This window comes from Medicago truncatula, chromosome 1, assembly GCF_003473485.1.
Source record: "Medicago truncatula cultivar Jemalong A17 chromosome 1, MtrunA17r5.0-ANR, whole genome shotgun sequence".
Lineage (NCBI taxonomy): Eukaryota > Viridiplantae > Streptophyta > Magnoliopsida > Fabales > Fabaceae > Medicago > Medicago truncatula.
The window spans coordinates 622811-640146 of record NC_053042.1 but is presented as its reverse complement, the minus strand read 5'-3'; the positions used below and the strand labels follow the sequence as shown (position 1 = coordinate 640146).

Below are 17336 nucleotides of genomic sequence, written 5' to 3'. Positions count from 1 at the left end.
TGTAATGTTGCTATAAAGTCCATACTCATTCAATTTCCTAGGGCACTGATCTATTATTAATTAGTTTTTAACTATTTTTATAATTTTTCAAAAAGAACAATTTTAATAATACTTATGTAAAGTAATTGCTCATGATCCTATTTTTAAAACATTTATTTCCATAATATCAGTGTTTGCAGTTCAATTTTGAAGTAAAATATTCGATCCAAAAATCAAAATAGTGTGTGACTTCATTTTTTTTTTTTTACAGCAGTTTAAATAATTTTCTTGAATTAAACTTTCGATTTGATGCAATCAATTAAATAACATCAACGTTCCCTCAAAAAAAAAAGTTAAATAACATCAACGTATAACACTTTGTAAAAAAAAGAAATGAACATCTAGTATCGCTGCAAACTAAACCTTTCAAAAAATAAACGGGTTAAATTGAATTAAATGAAATAATATCCCATGGATAAAAGTCACGACTCACAAGTGGCTAGGTCCCCTTGAGCATATTCCATCGGAATATTTGGTTACATTTTCCTTCTAAATCGAAAAAAGGTATATTATATAGGTATAACAAATATTCTTTGTGTCTCTCTCTGTCTTTCCTTTTTCATATTAATTGTGTGTGTCTTCTTCTGAGGTTGCATTTTTTCAGAGCTCTCTAAGCCAAGCCAACATGCATGACTCTCATCCACACTGAAAGTGAAACCAAACCAAGTACCAGGTCAGGGTACGTTTTCTTGCACTCTACATGTTATGTACTTACGAAGTTGTAGGAAATGAGAAATAAATTTCATTCTTCATTTTTTCCATTTCTATTTACATGTTCCTACTTTGGTACTATGAATATGGTGTTATCTTGTTTATCATAGTACGTGCTTTAGATTTTAATTTATGTTCCCCTTCCATGTTTTAGTTTTTTAACTTTTTTTTTTTTTTAAAGGGCTTACATGTTTTTTTAGTTGTTTTTATATTACATTAATCAATGTTTTAGTACACGTTACGATGCATGTTTTATTTTTTTCCAAAGATTTTATTTTATTTTATTATCGTTTTCTAATAATTTTGAGACATGCTACTCAGCTACTGGTAAACACAGGCAAGCTCATATGATTGAGCAAAATTGGTTTTTACTTGATTGTTAAGCAATGTTTTTTGCTGTGTTTTTATGCTCTCAGCAATTTTCCAGCTAACATTTTGTGATCCCAATTTGACATCCCGAATCTGAAAATTGAGATCTTCCATGGTTTGTTCGTCTGTTATATCGTAGTTATTGATAGCACATCACTTGACACTCTAAGCTGTTCCTACTGATTTGCAACTCAAAACCAGCAACCACAGCTTAATAGTAGAAAAATAATCTTGTTATGCTAAACAGTGTCCGAGGAGGCACCGGTTAAACATCCAAAACAAGAAAGTTTTATAAAAATGTAATCATTTTTTGATCAAAAGTAACACTTTATATTTCTAAGACAAACTTTATATTATACCGTACCATGTCAGTATCTAAATCCATTTCAAACATAGAATGGAAATAATAAAATCTTGTAAATTATTTAGTGGCATCAAATATAAAAATGTAAGTAAAAATGGATAAAATATAAGTTGATGTATTTGATATAAATTTTGAACTAGATAATTGACCAATTTTTTTTTCATATATTTTGGAATGGAGAACGTATATCTAACTTATGTTCAACTGTCTAATCATATTCCTTTTTTTTTTTTTTCGGTTAAGAATCATAATTCAACTATGTTGCGGTATTTCTTGTCAAAAATACACTGGTGACATATCTGGTATTTATTATTGACTTATTTTGACGTTATATTGTTGCCAGTACTTGCTAGAACGCTTGGTTTTTTTCTTTTTTCTTTCTGGGATTTTATAAAAATTTAAATTAAAACCAGGGTTTTGCTAAGGTGTCCAAGAATGATGTTTTATTATTCCATTAAATTGTTGGGTCTTTCTATTTTTCATTACCTCGTGTAGGAATTCATGCAGCGTTAGTTAAAGTGAGTGATTTGGTCAACAATTTTTCATAAATTATTTATAACTGTCAATGAAGGATTTTCCTATTCTGAGGTCATGAGTCATGACATCCATCGAGTGGTATGAAGCAGATTTTTTATAGTTTAATAATCTGTTTTAAATGTACAACATTATATTATTACAGTGTATCAAAGAAAAGTGGATCATCCAATCCTCTTCTCTTTCCCTTTGATGTATTGGCTATACATTCATCATGTCAATAAGGGCTATGTTTGGTGTCATGATAACTCACTATCTGGGAGAAATCCTAGTCCACCCCCTGAGGAAACAGAGTCAAAATTGCCTTAAACATGATCCTCATCGAGCTGAACCCGTGTTGTGATCTTCCACTCAAGGGTTTACAAAATTATAAATTACCCACCTGCAATTAGTTAAATTATTAAATAAAATATCTAAACAAAACCTGCATAGTAATATATGATTAGCGTCTGTGTGAAAAATCTAACATTGTCCATGCAGAGTAATTAAATTTGTAAAACAAATACTTATAGTTTACCTAGTAAAAAAAGAAGGGGTTTATTGACTGTCAATGTATGCAGTGGAACTTCCAACTCGAACTGGCTTTAAGCTCCTTACAAGCTTTCTTCCAAATTCAAATACCAAAATAAGGAGGCTAAGGAAGTATAGTATGCAGAAATGCAGTTTTTCTATTATGTACTCAGTGGAGATGTTGTTTCCACTCTGATTGTTTTTGACTAATAACATCCTTCTCTCTTTCCACCCTGCACATGTAGAGAAGACCTTATTAGAAAAAGAAAAAAGTTTTGCAAATAATCAAACTAAATAATATCTCCAATGACACTTTATTCTCTACAATCGTCCAAATAGGTTATTGCAATTCAATCATCATAAGCTCAGACTCATAGCATCATATCACAGATATGATTAGTTAATTGTTTACAATACAACAAGGGATTCATGAAAATACTAGAGACTCTATAAGCCTATGACTGGATTCATTAGAACATATCGCAGTTTGAATTAAGGTATGTTTGGATTGACTTACTTGAGCTTATCTGATAACATAAGCACTTTTGAGACTGTTTGGGAGAATCTAAGAAAACAACTTATGACATGTTGTAAGCTATTTTCAGCTTATTTTCATAAACTCTCCAGGATAGCATATATGAAAACAACTTGACTTTATTTTATTTTTGTTATAGAAATTGTCTTTAGATGTGCTTACATGATAGGTGTTTATGCTATAATCTTTTAATTAAGTTGTTTATCTAAACACAACTTTTATAGATATGCCATATTTTAAATAATGCCATATTTTAAGTAATTATGTAGTCATTCAGAATTTTTGTTAGAGCTTATTGGGAGCAAGCAGACAAACCAATAAATATTAGTTAGTACCCCAGTAAATATTGGTTATGTACCTCAGTAGGGGAGGACCTTTTGGTCAACCTGCTTGGTAACTTTCTTTTCTCAAGTCAATTTTTCATGCAACCAATCTTAATCTGACTATATTTTGTATTGGGTGTGAATTAGAGCTAGTTCATCATATATGAATTCACCTGTTGTAAACACACCTGGGACCGGGTATGCACTAATGAAACTAGCTTTGTGCTGTATGTCTGTAAAGATTTGGGCTGTTGGGTGCTAAATAAACCATCTCATCAAGTAGGAAACCAACTAAGAGTTCAACAATCCGCAAATGAATATTGGGTTCGCTGCTGAGAAAAGAGAAACTGGGCGAAGTCCTATTTCAGTTACAAAACCGGGTGAAGTCAGAGAGAGGAAATTACTATGGTTCTTTACAGTTAGTATTCTAACCAAATCAAACTTGTACTAGGGAAAACCTTCTTGGGTTATCATGTAGACTAAAATGGCAAGTCATATATAGTTAGTAGATTTTTTTTGACCGCGTAATTGTGCCCTAACCCACCAACCAGGTGAGTCTCTGCTTGGAGGTCAGTCATGGTAGGTGTCATGTGTGATCTAATGTTGGGTTACAAAGCGCAAGAAACATTTTTTCCTGAAAAAACGTAATACTTACAAGACTGTGTATTTGGCAAGTTAGTCCAATCATGTGGGATCATCTTCACTTCTGAGGCCTTGATCAAGTCAAACAGTGCTTGATTAACCTGAATTTTGAAATGTTTTAGCTCATTTTCAATGCATCTTTATAGACAAAGAACAATGTGCAAGTTCTGCAGTAAGTGTGCTATATACAGTTCAATTCATTAGGTATATATTACATGCCAATTATACCTCTTCAGGCCGCTCATGACTCACTAAATGACCTCCGTGAAGCTCTACCAGCCGAGCCATTGGATGAAACCTCTCCGCAAGTCTTCTTGCATAATATAGCTGAGCAATTATATCAGCCCTGAATGTGCAGCAATCTCAAGTTAAAACTATGAAATCGATACTAATGTGTGTGACTGGTGTGCAGCATTTTCATGCATATTTTGCCTAATGCATGTGCAAATAATCTGTCCTGATTGAATGTCAAGTTTCACTTATAAAGCACTGCATTAATGTCTCTATACACAGTACACACCTGCCATGAATGACTGAAACAAGAAAACCTGCAGATTTGATTGCTTCTATCTCTTTTTGAGTCATTTTATGGTTCCAACATGCACTGAGTTGACCGTCAAAGCCATAGTTAGATTGCATTCCACTACTTGATATACCTTTAACATATTGCTGCAAGAGAGGATGACAATGAATTAGAAAAACTTGAAGGAAAAGGAAATCAAGTACCAAAATGGGAGAACAACATGCGCATAGATTTCTAACTACATATAGGGTGTTTGGAAGTTGAGAGGGGATAACTAAATGGTGATTTTATTTTCCCGAATTTGGATGTTCAAAATGAAATAGGGCAGGGAAATGGAGTTTCTATAATAAAACAATGATTCATTCTAATACATATTTGTTGAATTAACCTTCATTAGTGGACTACAACATTCAAATTATAGTTCAAAAGTAAAATTTAAAACAAAAATAGTGAAAATTATCTCTTATAGATGCAAGGATCTCATGGTAAAGAGTTGCTAGTTGATGTTTTTATCAACAGAATACATTTTACTAGGTCAGTGTTCAATGTACTCATCCAGAAATCATAAGTGGGTTAGAGAATCTCTAATCGGACATTAGCTGGCTTATATAATCATTAGTGACATTAATTGGCTTCAAGTCTATATTGATAGATTTATTAGTTAAAGAATCCTTGATAATATACATTAGACTGTTGTCGACTTTTACTGCATAGATATGGATAGGTTTGAGATAGAAATATTGATGTAAAAGTGGCTCAATTAATTTCTTCAAAATTTCCCAACTTAAGAAAACTCAATGTTGGTAACAGAGTATCCCTCACGTTCCTTTCCTTCACCGAAAACTCCCAAACCCCCATCATTATTCTCTGTCCAAGAATCTCTACGCGTACACACATGTTGTCCATTAGTCCTGTTGTTAAACTATGAAGCTACCAATCAAGAATCATATGAAACACAATTAAAACATATTTTAAACGATACAAGTCCATTACTTCTGGTATATCAGACAATTTTTGTGCATTTTTAGTTATGTTGCATAGTTATGTTGCATACCGTTGCAATTTGAACACTTTGATTGCAGCAAAGTAGATGCAGCTATCCGCATAAGTTTCAGTTTTCTTTATAAATATTTTTGTTACAAACACACCAAATGAAAGCACCAAAGTATTAAACTTCCAAGCATTCTAAATATCATCAAAACTTAACTAAGTTATGCTTATTTAATGTACTGTACCTGATACAATATCGTTCTCCTTTTCACGGTTCCAACATATTCCTCAAGATATTCCTGCACATGATATATAAAATTTGTTTTTGATATTCATCCTAAAAATAGCACATTAACACAGATTTCTAGGCTGTTAACAACAGTAATTCAGACTTCAGAGTAGACCCAAGACTGGAAAAACAAGATAGCCTTCTTCAACTTAATGTTAATATTCATTACAAAATGATAATCCAGACTCTTTTATATCATATATGAATACACCTTGAGAAATTCAATTTTTTAAAATCACTACTTTAATGGAAGTTTTATATAGCTGGGGAGAGGGGTTAGGGAGACAATTTGTTATATGTTGATGGTAAATAACCAATAAAACCAAGAACATGTTTTACTTGTGAATAGTGGGTGTCCAAGTCAACTTCAGCTCTTTGCTCAGGACTCTTTGCCTTCAAGAATCGGTAAGCAACGGAGATTGTTCGTCGGTCAAACTGCAAAAATTAGAACAAGAACCTCTTATAAGGACAGGAGGTAACTCCAAACTAGTGCAAAGACCATAATAGTTCATAGGAAACCATGTACATGTGTCAAACAGATCATAACTCCAACATTATATATCTAATTGCAGATACATTCCTGTTAAATTTGTACTAAGCATTGAAAAAACTGCAAACAGCTGAATCTAGAGTTGAGGAATTACAGTTTTGTTCTTTTACTTCCTATGAATGGTTTTTTTTTTCTTTCTACGGCAAGGGTTGAAGAATTTTTTCACGGTTCATCAAATATCTTCCTTTGATTGTTATCAACGACAACTAATTAACATTATATATGTTACATATATGTTGCATACTATTAACAATACGCCCAGCCAGAGATTAGGTGAAGTTTCCCAATTAACAATACGCCCAGCCAGAGATTAGGGGAAGTTTCCCAATATGGATGATCCTCAGACTTAAGTCCTAACTGCCATAAATTAATCCAACCAACCTTAAAAATTGTCTGATGTAATCATATTCTGATTGATCATATGCTTTTAAACCTTGCTACTCAGCAAATTATCTTCCAAACTAATTTGGAAGCAGCATAATTGCAGCAGGGTCCGGACTAAACATTATTTATACATTTAAGCACTCAAACATCTAAATTTCAGCACTACGAAATTCTCACTCAAAAGCATAGAAAAAGAAATTCTCAACTAAATTTCCCCTAAAGGTTTGGATGATTGATAATTGGACTCAATTGCCACCCTCAAGGATCACCTAAAATCAGTAGTAAGAAATTTCATTTGTTATGTATGCAACTCCACTATCCTGAACTACGTTTGTAATTAAAAAGCGTGACTAGCAACACCCGGATTGCAATTGGTGACTTTGTGGAGGGAAAGTCACGGCAAATTTCTCTCCTATATGACTCTCTCTCTCTCTCTCTCTCTCTCTCTCTCTCTCTCTCATCCCAACTACCACTTCTCTGTCACTTATCTCTCATAAAACAACCTAAAATAAACAAAAGTCATCATACATTTCCCTCCACAAAATCACCCAATCCCATTCCCCAATGTAGTTAGTTAACTAGCGCTACAAAGTTGCATCACCAATATATACAAGTGTCACATAATATAGTACCTTTGGAAAACATTGAAAACCACCACCTGTTGCATTGAGCAATGCCATGGAGAGAACTCTATCAGGAACCATTGCTGCTAATTTACAAGCTATCATAGATCCTGTTTCAATACAAACCTAATTAAAATCTGAACACAAACAAATAAACCTAACCTAACCAAATCTTATCTTATAATAAATTATCTGAATATTTACACACAAAAAAACACTAAAAAAAGTTAAAGAAAATGAAATTTTGGGAAATTAAGAGACAAAATTCTCACCCATGGAATGCCCAAAAACATGTGCCTTTTTCCAACCTAAATGATCCAACAAAGTAATTGCATCCTTTGCCATAATCTTCGTTCTGCACCCAATAATCATTCTCATCATTCACCAATATTCAAAATTTAATTTCACTTCTTGTAAAACTATGTTTAGATTGACACTGGGTTTAGCAAAGTCACAGTGACAAACTTGATTTTGTCGAAGCCACAAAGTGTAGCTTTTGCCAAAATCATGTGATTCTGACAATTTGATCTTTTCTATTGACATAAGTTTTGTAAGGCTGTTTGGAAGAAGTGTTGAAAACAACTCATGACAATTATCGCAAGTTTTTTTCAACTTATTTTCATTAGTTCTCCCGTATAGATTATAAAAAACAACTTATGGCATATACAAAAAAAATAAAAATAAAAACTTTGTTTTATCTTTTGCTATAAAAACAGCTTATACAAACTTACACATGAGGTTTAACCTGCAAATAAGTTGTTAATCCAAACATGTCCTAAATCATTCAAACTTTGTATACTTGATATTAAAGTCGTGGCCGGTGTTCGACTAGTGTAATTACATTCAATAAACTCAATTTTATAGCAATGAAATGAAAAAGGTGGAAGAACATACGAGTAATCGGACTTTCTAATGGGCACGGAGCTCCGACCAACGCCCCGATTATCAAAAGCGCAAACCTGAATACCACCGCCGGCCTCATTATCACCTTCACAACTCCAAACGGCGTCGTCTTCATCATTAGGTACGTTTGTTCCAGTAAATCCCTTTATTTGTGGACCCCATCCTTCATGCGTCGAAGCCAATCCTAACCATTCAAATCATTCTCCACAAATTCAGCGAAATTCAAAATTGAATAAATAAGAAAGATTAAGATGAATGGAGGAGATACCGATGATGAGAAGGACTTTGGTAGGACCGCGACCGTAGGTTCTGTAGAAGATTTTGACGTCATTGTTGAGATGAGCATCGGCGGGTGCGACGGCGGATGAGGAGGTGGCTGGGGAAGATGTTTGTGTTCCAACGTCGCAATACGGCATCGTTGTGGTGGCGCTTGAGGAATTGAATGGAAGAGGAGAGAGAAAATAGAAAGAGAGATGAGAATGTGATGATGAATGGAATTAAGAGAGAGAGAGATTTGGAATTTGGCGGGTACAGGTGGAAGATAAGAAGTGGGTAATGCCACGTGGGACGGTGGTTCGATTTGGGTTCGGCTTAACGCGGAGTGTGTCAAAGTCAACAAAATGATAACTCCTCCATACTCCAAAGTTGAATTTCAAAATAAAGAAAAAATGAATGAGGCTGAGGACGAGGATGCTACTAAGCTTGGTCATAAAAACGTGCTTATTTTTTAAGTGATTATTTTAATCGCACGCTCGATATCTATATTTTTGCTTTTTTGGTTATAAAAATGCTTGTTGAACAGAAATTTACTTTAGTTGATTGCTCAAAAAAGTTGCTTAATTGATAGTATGAGGGAGAATATTTAAAAATAATACTGTCAACCTTCCCTTAAAAAATGGAATAATATCTATCAACCTTATGTTTATTTGGATGGATTGGACTTGGTGTAGTAGACTTGAGAGAACTAGTACAACTTGTGGAGGCGATTTTTATTTGTATTTTCTATATGATCGTTGAAAAGAAAACTTTATTAAATAAACTGATACAATGGTTTTTAGGCCGTTTATTATTTTTCTTTATTTTAAAAATTGATAAACTTGAACAAATAAAGCATTGAAGATTTGAAGAAGGTACGTTTCAACGACTAGCTGACTTGGAATTGATTTTTATAGATAATAATATTCAATTTCTTACCTGACTCGCGAATAATAATTTATTTGGTTGAATGAGTTAAAAATTTAGAGTTTGAGAAAATATTAACATAAAAGTCAAAGTATTAATATTTGTCACTTAAAAAAAAACTCTCATTCGATCATGATCTATCAATATGAGTCATCCTCAAAGTACTACTATCATCAACAGCACAATGCTCCATTAAAAATTAAAACTCTTGAATTTGAAATTTGAACATCTTATTGAGATCAAGATGGTCTTGCTCTCATGTCATGTCATGACTGCATGAATGCGTGTAGGAATGTATATTGTCCAAATTCTAGAATCACCTAATTACACCATATAGGGGTGTGTGTGTTTGAAAGTGAGAGTGCACCTTCTGGTCCATTCCCTCTAAATCAGTGTTCTATTGTGATTCACTTATATTGTCTTGTTTCAACCACATGAATGTAAGTTTGGCGTTATTGATTAACAAATGTTTGCTGCGATTTATATGTACGTGGCAAACAACTCAATATCCACCTGTGAGATCATTGAAAATTTTGTGTGTATCAATTAACCAACGTTTTAATCATTTTAACTCATAAATTTTGAAACGTGTATGTCCAATCTAACCATTTGTCTGTTTGCTGCGATTTAGATGAATGTGGCATTCAAATCATTTTTTTAAAAAAATGTTGTAGAAGAAATAATTTTATTTAATTAAAGTGGTATTAATAGACATTTTACAACGGATTTGACCCGACACTTGATGAAAAATAAACAATAACAATTCTCTTAAAGTAAGGTAAAACTTGTTTATCTTTGTCATGGGGTTAGTTTTATTTAAAGACAAATTAAAATATGATGTTGCTCATACTTTTTCAAGGATATCAATGTAGGATAATACTTGGGTGACATTATAGTTGGTAATATTGGTTAACCACAATGTCATCCAAGTGCTATCCAATGTACCATAGATTTTATTCTTTTGAAAATAAATTAAGTTTTTTTCATTAAAAAAAACATATTTTAAACTTTGAAGGAATTGAATACATCACTTCCAAGATGATATTTCTATATTTAATTCTGTAATATATTTCTTTAGAGCACTTATTAAAATTTGCAAACAAAATACAGCTAGGTTGAAGAGTCCAATCGGAAACAACAAATTATTGACCAAGATTTTTATGAGGCTGATACACCACATCTTTGTTTGAAACTTTGCATTTGACTTTCATCAACCTCCCCTAAGTGCGAGTCTCACTTAATACTATACTCGCACCTCAACTCAATTACTAGCCAATAGAACACATCATCTGATTCTAGAATACACTAGAATACATCCCAATTACTTTTGATACTAATAACTATTATCCTATAATACACTCCTGGTACTCTTTGCTACCATTTGTTGACCATTGCAGAAAACTCCCCACTGCTGCCTCTTGTAAGAGTCTGAGCCTTGCCTCAATCCCAGATTGGCTGATCATCCTCTCGGACCAGCTATTGATCTGGTAAAGTAGCTCCGGGATGGGGAACTACCTCTTTGATGGGTATTGCAATGGCTCTATTTGTTATATGTCTCTCCACTATTTTAGAGATTTATAGTACATTCATCTCGTTCGTATTTTGGATACCCATAAAACCATCGAAGACTATTGAAGTGACTAATTCCAGGAAATTTAGCAACGTTGAGGACAAAGAAATGTTGAAGTGACTATTTATCTAGTAATAACATAAGTCATACAAGTAAAGCTATCTATACCTTCATAAGAAAAAGAAAAAACGTGAATAGTGATTGGATTGATGATAAAATAGAATCCTGAATCTTGAACAACAATTTTATTGCTGATAAAGAAAGGGAATTCTTGGTTCAGTTCTCGACCTTAACGACAGAAAAAAGGATTGATTAAATTTTATTGAGTCTGACTAATAGGGATCATTTATTAACGTTGTCGATGGATCCTAGCAATACTACTGATACATAAAAGGATATTTATGTATACCCCTTCTATGAGTCGCTGCTAATTCTTCAACAGGCACGGGGTCAAAGCCCTAGCTCCTCCCACTGCTCGGGAACTTACGGTTTCATGTTCTATTTCACTCACCGACAGGGTTCTTTTCACCTTTCCCTCATGGTACCGAGAGAAGCCAGGGCACCAGGAGCAAAAGGATCAGTCTAATCCCGCTCGCTCACTGTGGTTGGCTGGCAACTGAGTCTGAAGTCCCTCACACTCGCAGTGCAATCATGATTGTTTTTTAACTGATTTTTTTAATTTTCAATTTGCTTTTTTAATCATATCTATTATAGCTAATGCACTTCAAATTTATATGGATCTGTCATTTAAAACTGATTAGTTTTTCTGTAACTGGTCAGCTGTATAAACAATTTTTTAAATCTTAACCAATATTAAAACTTATTACTTTTTGTGCAACTGGTTTTGATAATTGGTTTTCAGAAGGAAATCCATTTTTAGCCAAGTGGTTAGACTGAAGTGACTAGTAAGTTTGAATGGATTGAGAGCACTCGAGTTCGATCCCTGACTGAATTAGATAGTTACATCTAGGAAAATATTGACAAATTTGTTCAAATCTGGAAAATTTTAAATATGAATCTGTAGCAACTCCTATCTTACCCATACAAAGTCTATCACAATCTAGCTATGGGAAAATAGAAACTTTGTGCACATGTGCATATATATCAGTGGTGCGTGTTTTTCTTGACAGCATTCTACAATTTCAGGGACCAAATTGATGATTCACTCGGATAGATAATATCATTCAAAAGGAAGGAAACATGCATCCAATGGTCCAACCAAGAAGCAAACCTGCACCAGCAAGAGCCAAACCAACAGCAAAAGCGAAAATACATTTTCCGATCCCTCGTCTGCTATTCTTAACCTTTCGACGATTTTTCCTATGTTTTTTTCCTTCGTAGGGAAAGAGGTTGTTCAACAACGGCTGGTTTTTGCTTTTGTATTGAAGGCAAAGATTCTCCAGCTGCAAAACATGTAGCCATTGTTTATATGCAAATAATTGTGAAGCCTGCTTGAAAAATAGAGACAATATATGTTCCTTCTCGTCGCAGGCTTCTTGTGCTGCCTTTTCAGCCTCTCTCGCTCGAGTTTGGGATCGACACAAGGCTTTTAGTAGTTCTGCCTTTGCAGCACTCTCGGAATTCACTTTGCTATTCTTGTTGCAGCTTGAATCAGAGTCTTTGCTTTCACTGGAACTGAGGTATTAAATGGCAGCTATTAATTCCGATTCCTAGTATGCAAATTAATTTCAAAATTTCCAAGTGTAACATTGTGCTAACAACTTATTTTAAGAAAGTGTGATAACTTTTAATGGTAAAACTCCTCTAAAATACAGTGCGATCTTAACTCACTAAATTAACATTGTGTTCGTGTATAGAGCATTACCTGAAAGTTCTGTCAGAATCCTGAAATGAACAGCCAGAAGTCAAGGTTGTAGACGTACAACCATTCGAATCAGAAGAACACATCTCCAATTTTTGGTTCAAGGACGACACTTGATTCTCCTCCTTGTCAGTTTCTCTTGGCTGAAGAGTATGTATTTTCCTAAAAGGCTTAATGTTTGGCTCTGGGAGATCGCAGTTCTCGACATACTCAAATGATTTCTTAGCAACCAAGGAAGCCAAATCGTCTTTTCCTGTAGTGCGCCACCAAGGCTGAGATTTTTCAGCTCCCAACCAATGTGGTTCAAAATCAGACGATGTACTTTTACAATGTTCCGAGATCAAGAAACTAGTAGCATCATCTGAAAACCAGAATTCCCCTTCATTTTTCTTCTTAGGTGTTAAATACAAGTCACTGTTCAATGAAGCCTCAATTTTCGACGTTCGAGTATCACTATTCTTCATATATTTTGGATAGACATTCCATTGCTGCTCTATAGCTGCAGTAGCAGCATTTCCAACAAATGAAACAGCATCGAAGTTTTTGACAGTTTGATCACTCCCGATACTGACATTGTCACCATGAAGTCGGGTACTAAAAGCGTCGAGCTTAGACTCCAATGTATTTAGATGTTGACATGTATAATCTGTGTCACCGGCCAAGTTGGTTTTCACATGTAGCCACCATTTCATGTCAGAATCAGTGGAATCACTAGTTGTAAAATCAGGCTCCAATTGTTTTGAAGAAGTAGGGGGCATCATGAAATCTTGTGTGAAACAATGGTTAACAGCACAACGGGCTCTAGCTGCAGATGCCATTACTTCTTGGTTTGATTATGACCTATTTTATGGAGAATCCATCTGTTGAATCAGGAGGCAATAAATTAGAAACACTAGATGCAATCTATCCACACCAACAAACAAAACCTCAAAGCTTATGTAGACGTAAACTCAAAATCGCCAGTTTATTCAGAGTAAGGCTAACACATAATCATTTCAATCAAATTTATCCGAAAAAGAAAAAAGTAACAGAAAAGTAGGTCCATATTCAACTCCAATTGGTGTAAGGATCAAGATTCCTTGCACGCAATAATCAATCTCGTTTATTGATTTGTGATCAGACAGTTTAAATTACATATTTACCAAACCAGTTTTAAACAATCACCAAGTCAGTAATCAGTTTTTAACGATCTCGACCATTGGTTGTCGGTAACTTTGTGACATAGTTACTGCAAGGAATATGTATCCTTGGTGTAACCAGATGTTTCAAAAGTCATTGTAGAATACAAATTGGGCAGAATTTTTCTATGTATCTTTTCGTAGTCAATCAATAAATTTACAAAACAAATTCCAGTAACTATTTCAACAGCACGTATTTTCCTCCCAATGAATATCATAGTGTATTTTAGATTTTAGAATATAATATAATCAAGATTCTTTGACTTTTATCAAGAAGATTTGGTATACAAGAATCTATCCATAACAAAAACAAATTACACATAAACGTCACAAATGGAATCAGAATTTTAATAGAAGTTTTAATTTGTTTGATCTCTCTTACCAAGAGCAAATAAGCCAGAATCAGATGATTCAACTTTCATGATTTCTCTTACCAAAAGCAAAAAAAAAAAAAAAACTCACAAGAACAAGAATGATTCTCTAACCCTCAAAGCAAAATTTGCATGCCTAAAATTCCAACACAAAGCCTTTCATAAAAATAACATGTTACAATAAGATATCAATAAGATCATAGAGAATTTTATCAAAAACATATATATAAGATCATACAGAAGCTTAGCACAAATATATAACTTGCCTGTTTTGCTTATGCAGACAACATGTATCTCTGAATTTGAGGGTGATCGATCAAGAAGTAGTAGTTTTACTTAACTTTCAAGATATCAACAAAAATACTATACTATATACTAAATACAAAATTTCCTTGATTCCATTTATGTGGGGTCGATATTATCCCATAACTATAAATTGATATTATTTTACTTTTTTTGATGTTAAAGTAATTTGGACTGTATTTTTGACTATATTATATAAATCCTTAAACCAAATAAATATCTATTTCTTTGTTGTTCTTCTCTTTCCAATTAGTGTCTGTTTTTATTCTGTTGTGTGTCTTTGTGTGTGACTTTGGTGTCACAATTATGAGCAAGATTGCGTCTATCTTTTTGGCAATGCTTGGTTTGAAAGTTTCAAGGAAATTAAGTTTTGGAAATGGGGAGCTAGCGGTGTGACACTACGTGGGACCATATGTTTCTGACACGCTTCACCTTGTTAAGATGTCTTCTTCTTTTCATATAAAGATGTCTTAATCACTCTTTGCTATTTTTATTTCTTCTTAAAACACCATTGGGTTCTTTAATTTATTGATTTTTGTCATAAAGTGATTAATTAATCATTAAACATGTGCATTATTATTTTATGTTCATTTAACTCTTTTAAAAACAGCTTACGTGTATTATCAAAGTTCACTGCTCTTAAAATTAGGGTTAGTATATCTACTATTCAATCTTGTTTTGAAATGAAATTGATCGATTATTTAATTTATAATATTATTGATGAAATTTATATGTCAAATTTCACATATTTGATGTCATAAGCACATTTTGAACCTCTATCCAACGATAATTATGTAAATGGTTTGTTATTTTTTCATCAATAAGATAAGAGATGGCTGATTTGAAACATGCCAACTAGGTTGCAACCTCTGAGATATCCTCATTCTATGTCGCCTACTCATAATATATATATATATATATATATATATATAGACACACACACACAAAAGAGGAGGATCAAACCAAAACCCTAAAAAAAAAAGTGTCCCACAACCACCATATTCAGTTCACCTTTAGATCAAGTGTTTTAGGAATTGAATTTATTGAGTTGTTTCTACTGCCTCTTCCTCATATAAGGTGTAAAAGCTTCTACTCTCCACTATCTAAGATTCATTAAGTAGGAGATGGAGGAGGACTAATAGACCGGGTTTGAAATGTTGCCTTAGTGATTTTCTTCTTCTGGCTCTTTGATAGGTAAGGTGTAAAAAGTACTTCTCAACCCTTACTCGCAATCATCAATTGGTTAACCAAGTTGACCTCCTTTTGAAGAGTGGGGCATCTATGAGCTTTGTGCACAATGGGTGCATCGACCTCATTAGATGAGTGATCAATAACGCTTGCATCTGCATTAGTAATCGTATATGTGGGTGATGTAATTGTATTGCATGGTACCAATTCAAAAATTGAAGTGTGTTCAACAAAAGTCGGTCTAACAATCTCCTCTGTGACACTCTGCAAAGCTAAAATAAAATATGTTCTAAACTTATCTGATGAGAATGGGGGTGACGCTAATAATTCATCTCTTGTGACTAGTTGTGCAACACTAGTAATAACAACATTATTGATAACCGAGGTATACATTGTTATTACTAGTGTTTTGAATAATATTGTTACAAGAGATCTAAGCAAGGGCGTTCCAATGGCACGGGAAATTCCACATAGTGTTTTGTCCATCAAATACTTCAGGATATCTTCAATAACCGCATCCAAACTTGTGTGTGTCTTTGATGTTGTGTTAAAGCATTGGAATCCTTCGTTCGTTAAAAGAGACGGAGGACACCTAATTTCATGTTGGCCATACCCATTGCCCAAACCGAACACAAATCCTCGAATGAAGCAAATGAGAACTCGTAATAACCCCTACGAAGTAACAACTTCCATTTTTCGACGGTTTTCCATTGTTTTGTGAGTTTACCCATGATATCCTTAGTTGCGTAGGGTTTACCACCCTTATTCAAGACAAGCCTCCCATGCAGATCGCGCTTGCAAGCCTCGATTCTTTCGACATAATCATCTTGTGCTCTTTTGATGCAAAGTGCATCCCCTCTAATACCCGGCAGTGCGAGATAAGCAACGCTATAAATTGCATTAGATGGAGACAATGGTTCACAAATGAAAGTGGTTGTTGTGCCGTTTTAGAAGAAGTGGTATCCGCCACACAGGGCCAAGGCCATGCAAGTGCAAATGCCATGCCTCAGCCACGAACAACGACGCACTGTGATGCAACCCAAGAAAGGTGACTCGTTAATCCCATGTCGATTAGGTATTACTGTTGGATTCAACTTCAACTTTTTAATCCCACGTCGATTATAATCAATTTAATGTTAGATATATAAGAGAGTATTCATATTTTAATTTTTCTAATTTCTAAATAGTATCACATCAAACAATTTGATTAGATAGCGACTCATATTTCTATAAGAGCAATGATATTTGAACAACTATTTACTAACAACTTTTGTGACAATCTCATTTTTCTCTGTTTTTATTTGTCAAAAACAATGAAAAGAGAAAAATGAAGAGAGAGAGTAAGAATATAATGTAAGTATGAGAGAAAAAGTTGTCTAAAAATTATCACAAAGTGATTGTACAAATATCATTTCTCTCTCTATAAACCCCAC

General features: G+C 33.9%; 2 protein-coding genes and 1 long non-coding RNA gene across 4 annotated transcripts; 1 reads left to right on the top strand and 2 right to left on the bottom strand.

The window, feature by feature from the left end:
• Window positions 1-582: 582 nt before the first annotated feature.
• LOC120579448 (uncharacterized) lies at window positions 583-4592 on the top strand. The gene is made up of 2 exons (XR_005645292.1): window positions 583-2001; window positions 2867-4592. It is a non-coding gene; the product is annotated as an uncharacterized lncRNA (long non-coding RNA).
• Window positions 2010-8926, bottom strand: LOC11429786 (putative aminoacrylate hydrolase RutD). 2 transcript variants are annotated; one of them, XM_003588450.4, is made up of 11 exons: window positions 8558-8922; window positions 8281-8473; window positions 7659-7741; window positions 7396-7496; window positions 6169-6264; window positions 5786-5839; window positions 4548-4696; window positions 4256-4373; window positions 4041-4128; window positions 2535-2760; window positions 2010-2399 (listed from the first exon to the last, which is right to left on the bottom strand). In XM_003588450.4, the coding sequence occupies exons 1-10, from the start codon at window positions 8703-8705 to the stop codon at window positions 2555-2557; spliced, it is 1236 nt and encodes a 411-aa protein (XP_003588498.1). In that variant the 5' UTR covers window positions 8706-8922; the 3' UTR covers window positions 2010-2399; window positions 2535-2554. The 2 variants fall into 2 exon arrangements, with proteins under 2 accessions (XP_003588498.1, XP_024630962.1); XM_024775194.2 differs by lacking the exons at window positions 2010-2399; window positions 2535-2760 and adding an exon at window positions 3602-3744 and having other exon boundaries at window positions 8558-8926.
• Window positions 8927-11957: 3031 nt separating this feature from the next.
• LOC11429785 (uncharacterized) lies at window positions 11958-14967 on the bottom strand. The gene is made up of 3 exons (XM_003588446.4): window positions 14679-14967; window positions 12867-13723; window positions 11958-12676 (listed from the first exon to the last, which is right to left on the bottom strand). The coding sequence occupies exons 2-3, from the start codon at window positions 13679-13681 to the stop codon at window positions 12226-12228; spliced, it is 1266 nt and encodes a 421-aa protein (XP_003588494.1). The 5' UTR covers window positions 13682-13723; window positions 14679-14967; the 3' UTR covers window positions 11958-12225.
• Between the last annotated feature and the right edge of the window lie 2369 nt (window positions 14968-17336).

Excerpts from the sequence above, each read along its gene's own strand:
- LOC11429786 (XM_003588450.4), bottom strand. The coding sequence starts at position 8,705 with ATGCCGTATTGCGACGTTGGAACACAAACATCTTCCCCAGCCACCTCC. Across the intron at positions 8,474-8,557 it reads CAAAGTCCTTCTCATCATCG|GATTGGCTTCGACGCATGAA; the intron begins GTATCTCCTCCA and ends TTGAATGGTTAG. Across the intron at positions 4,697-5,785 it reads GGAGAACGATATTGTATCAG|CAATATGTTAAAGGTATATC; the intron begins GTACAGTACATT and ends CCTCTCTTGCAG.
- LOC11429785 (XM_003588446.4), bottom strand. The coding sequence starts at position 13,681 with ATGGCATCTGCAGCTAGAGCCCGTTGTGCTGTTAACCATTGTTTCACA. Across the intron at positions 12,677-12,866 it reads GATTCTGACAGAACTTTCAG|TTCCAGTGAAAGCAAAGACT; the intron begins GTAATGCTCTAT and ends TTAATACCTCAG.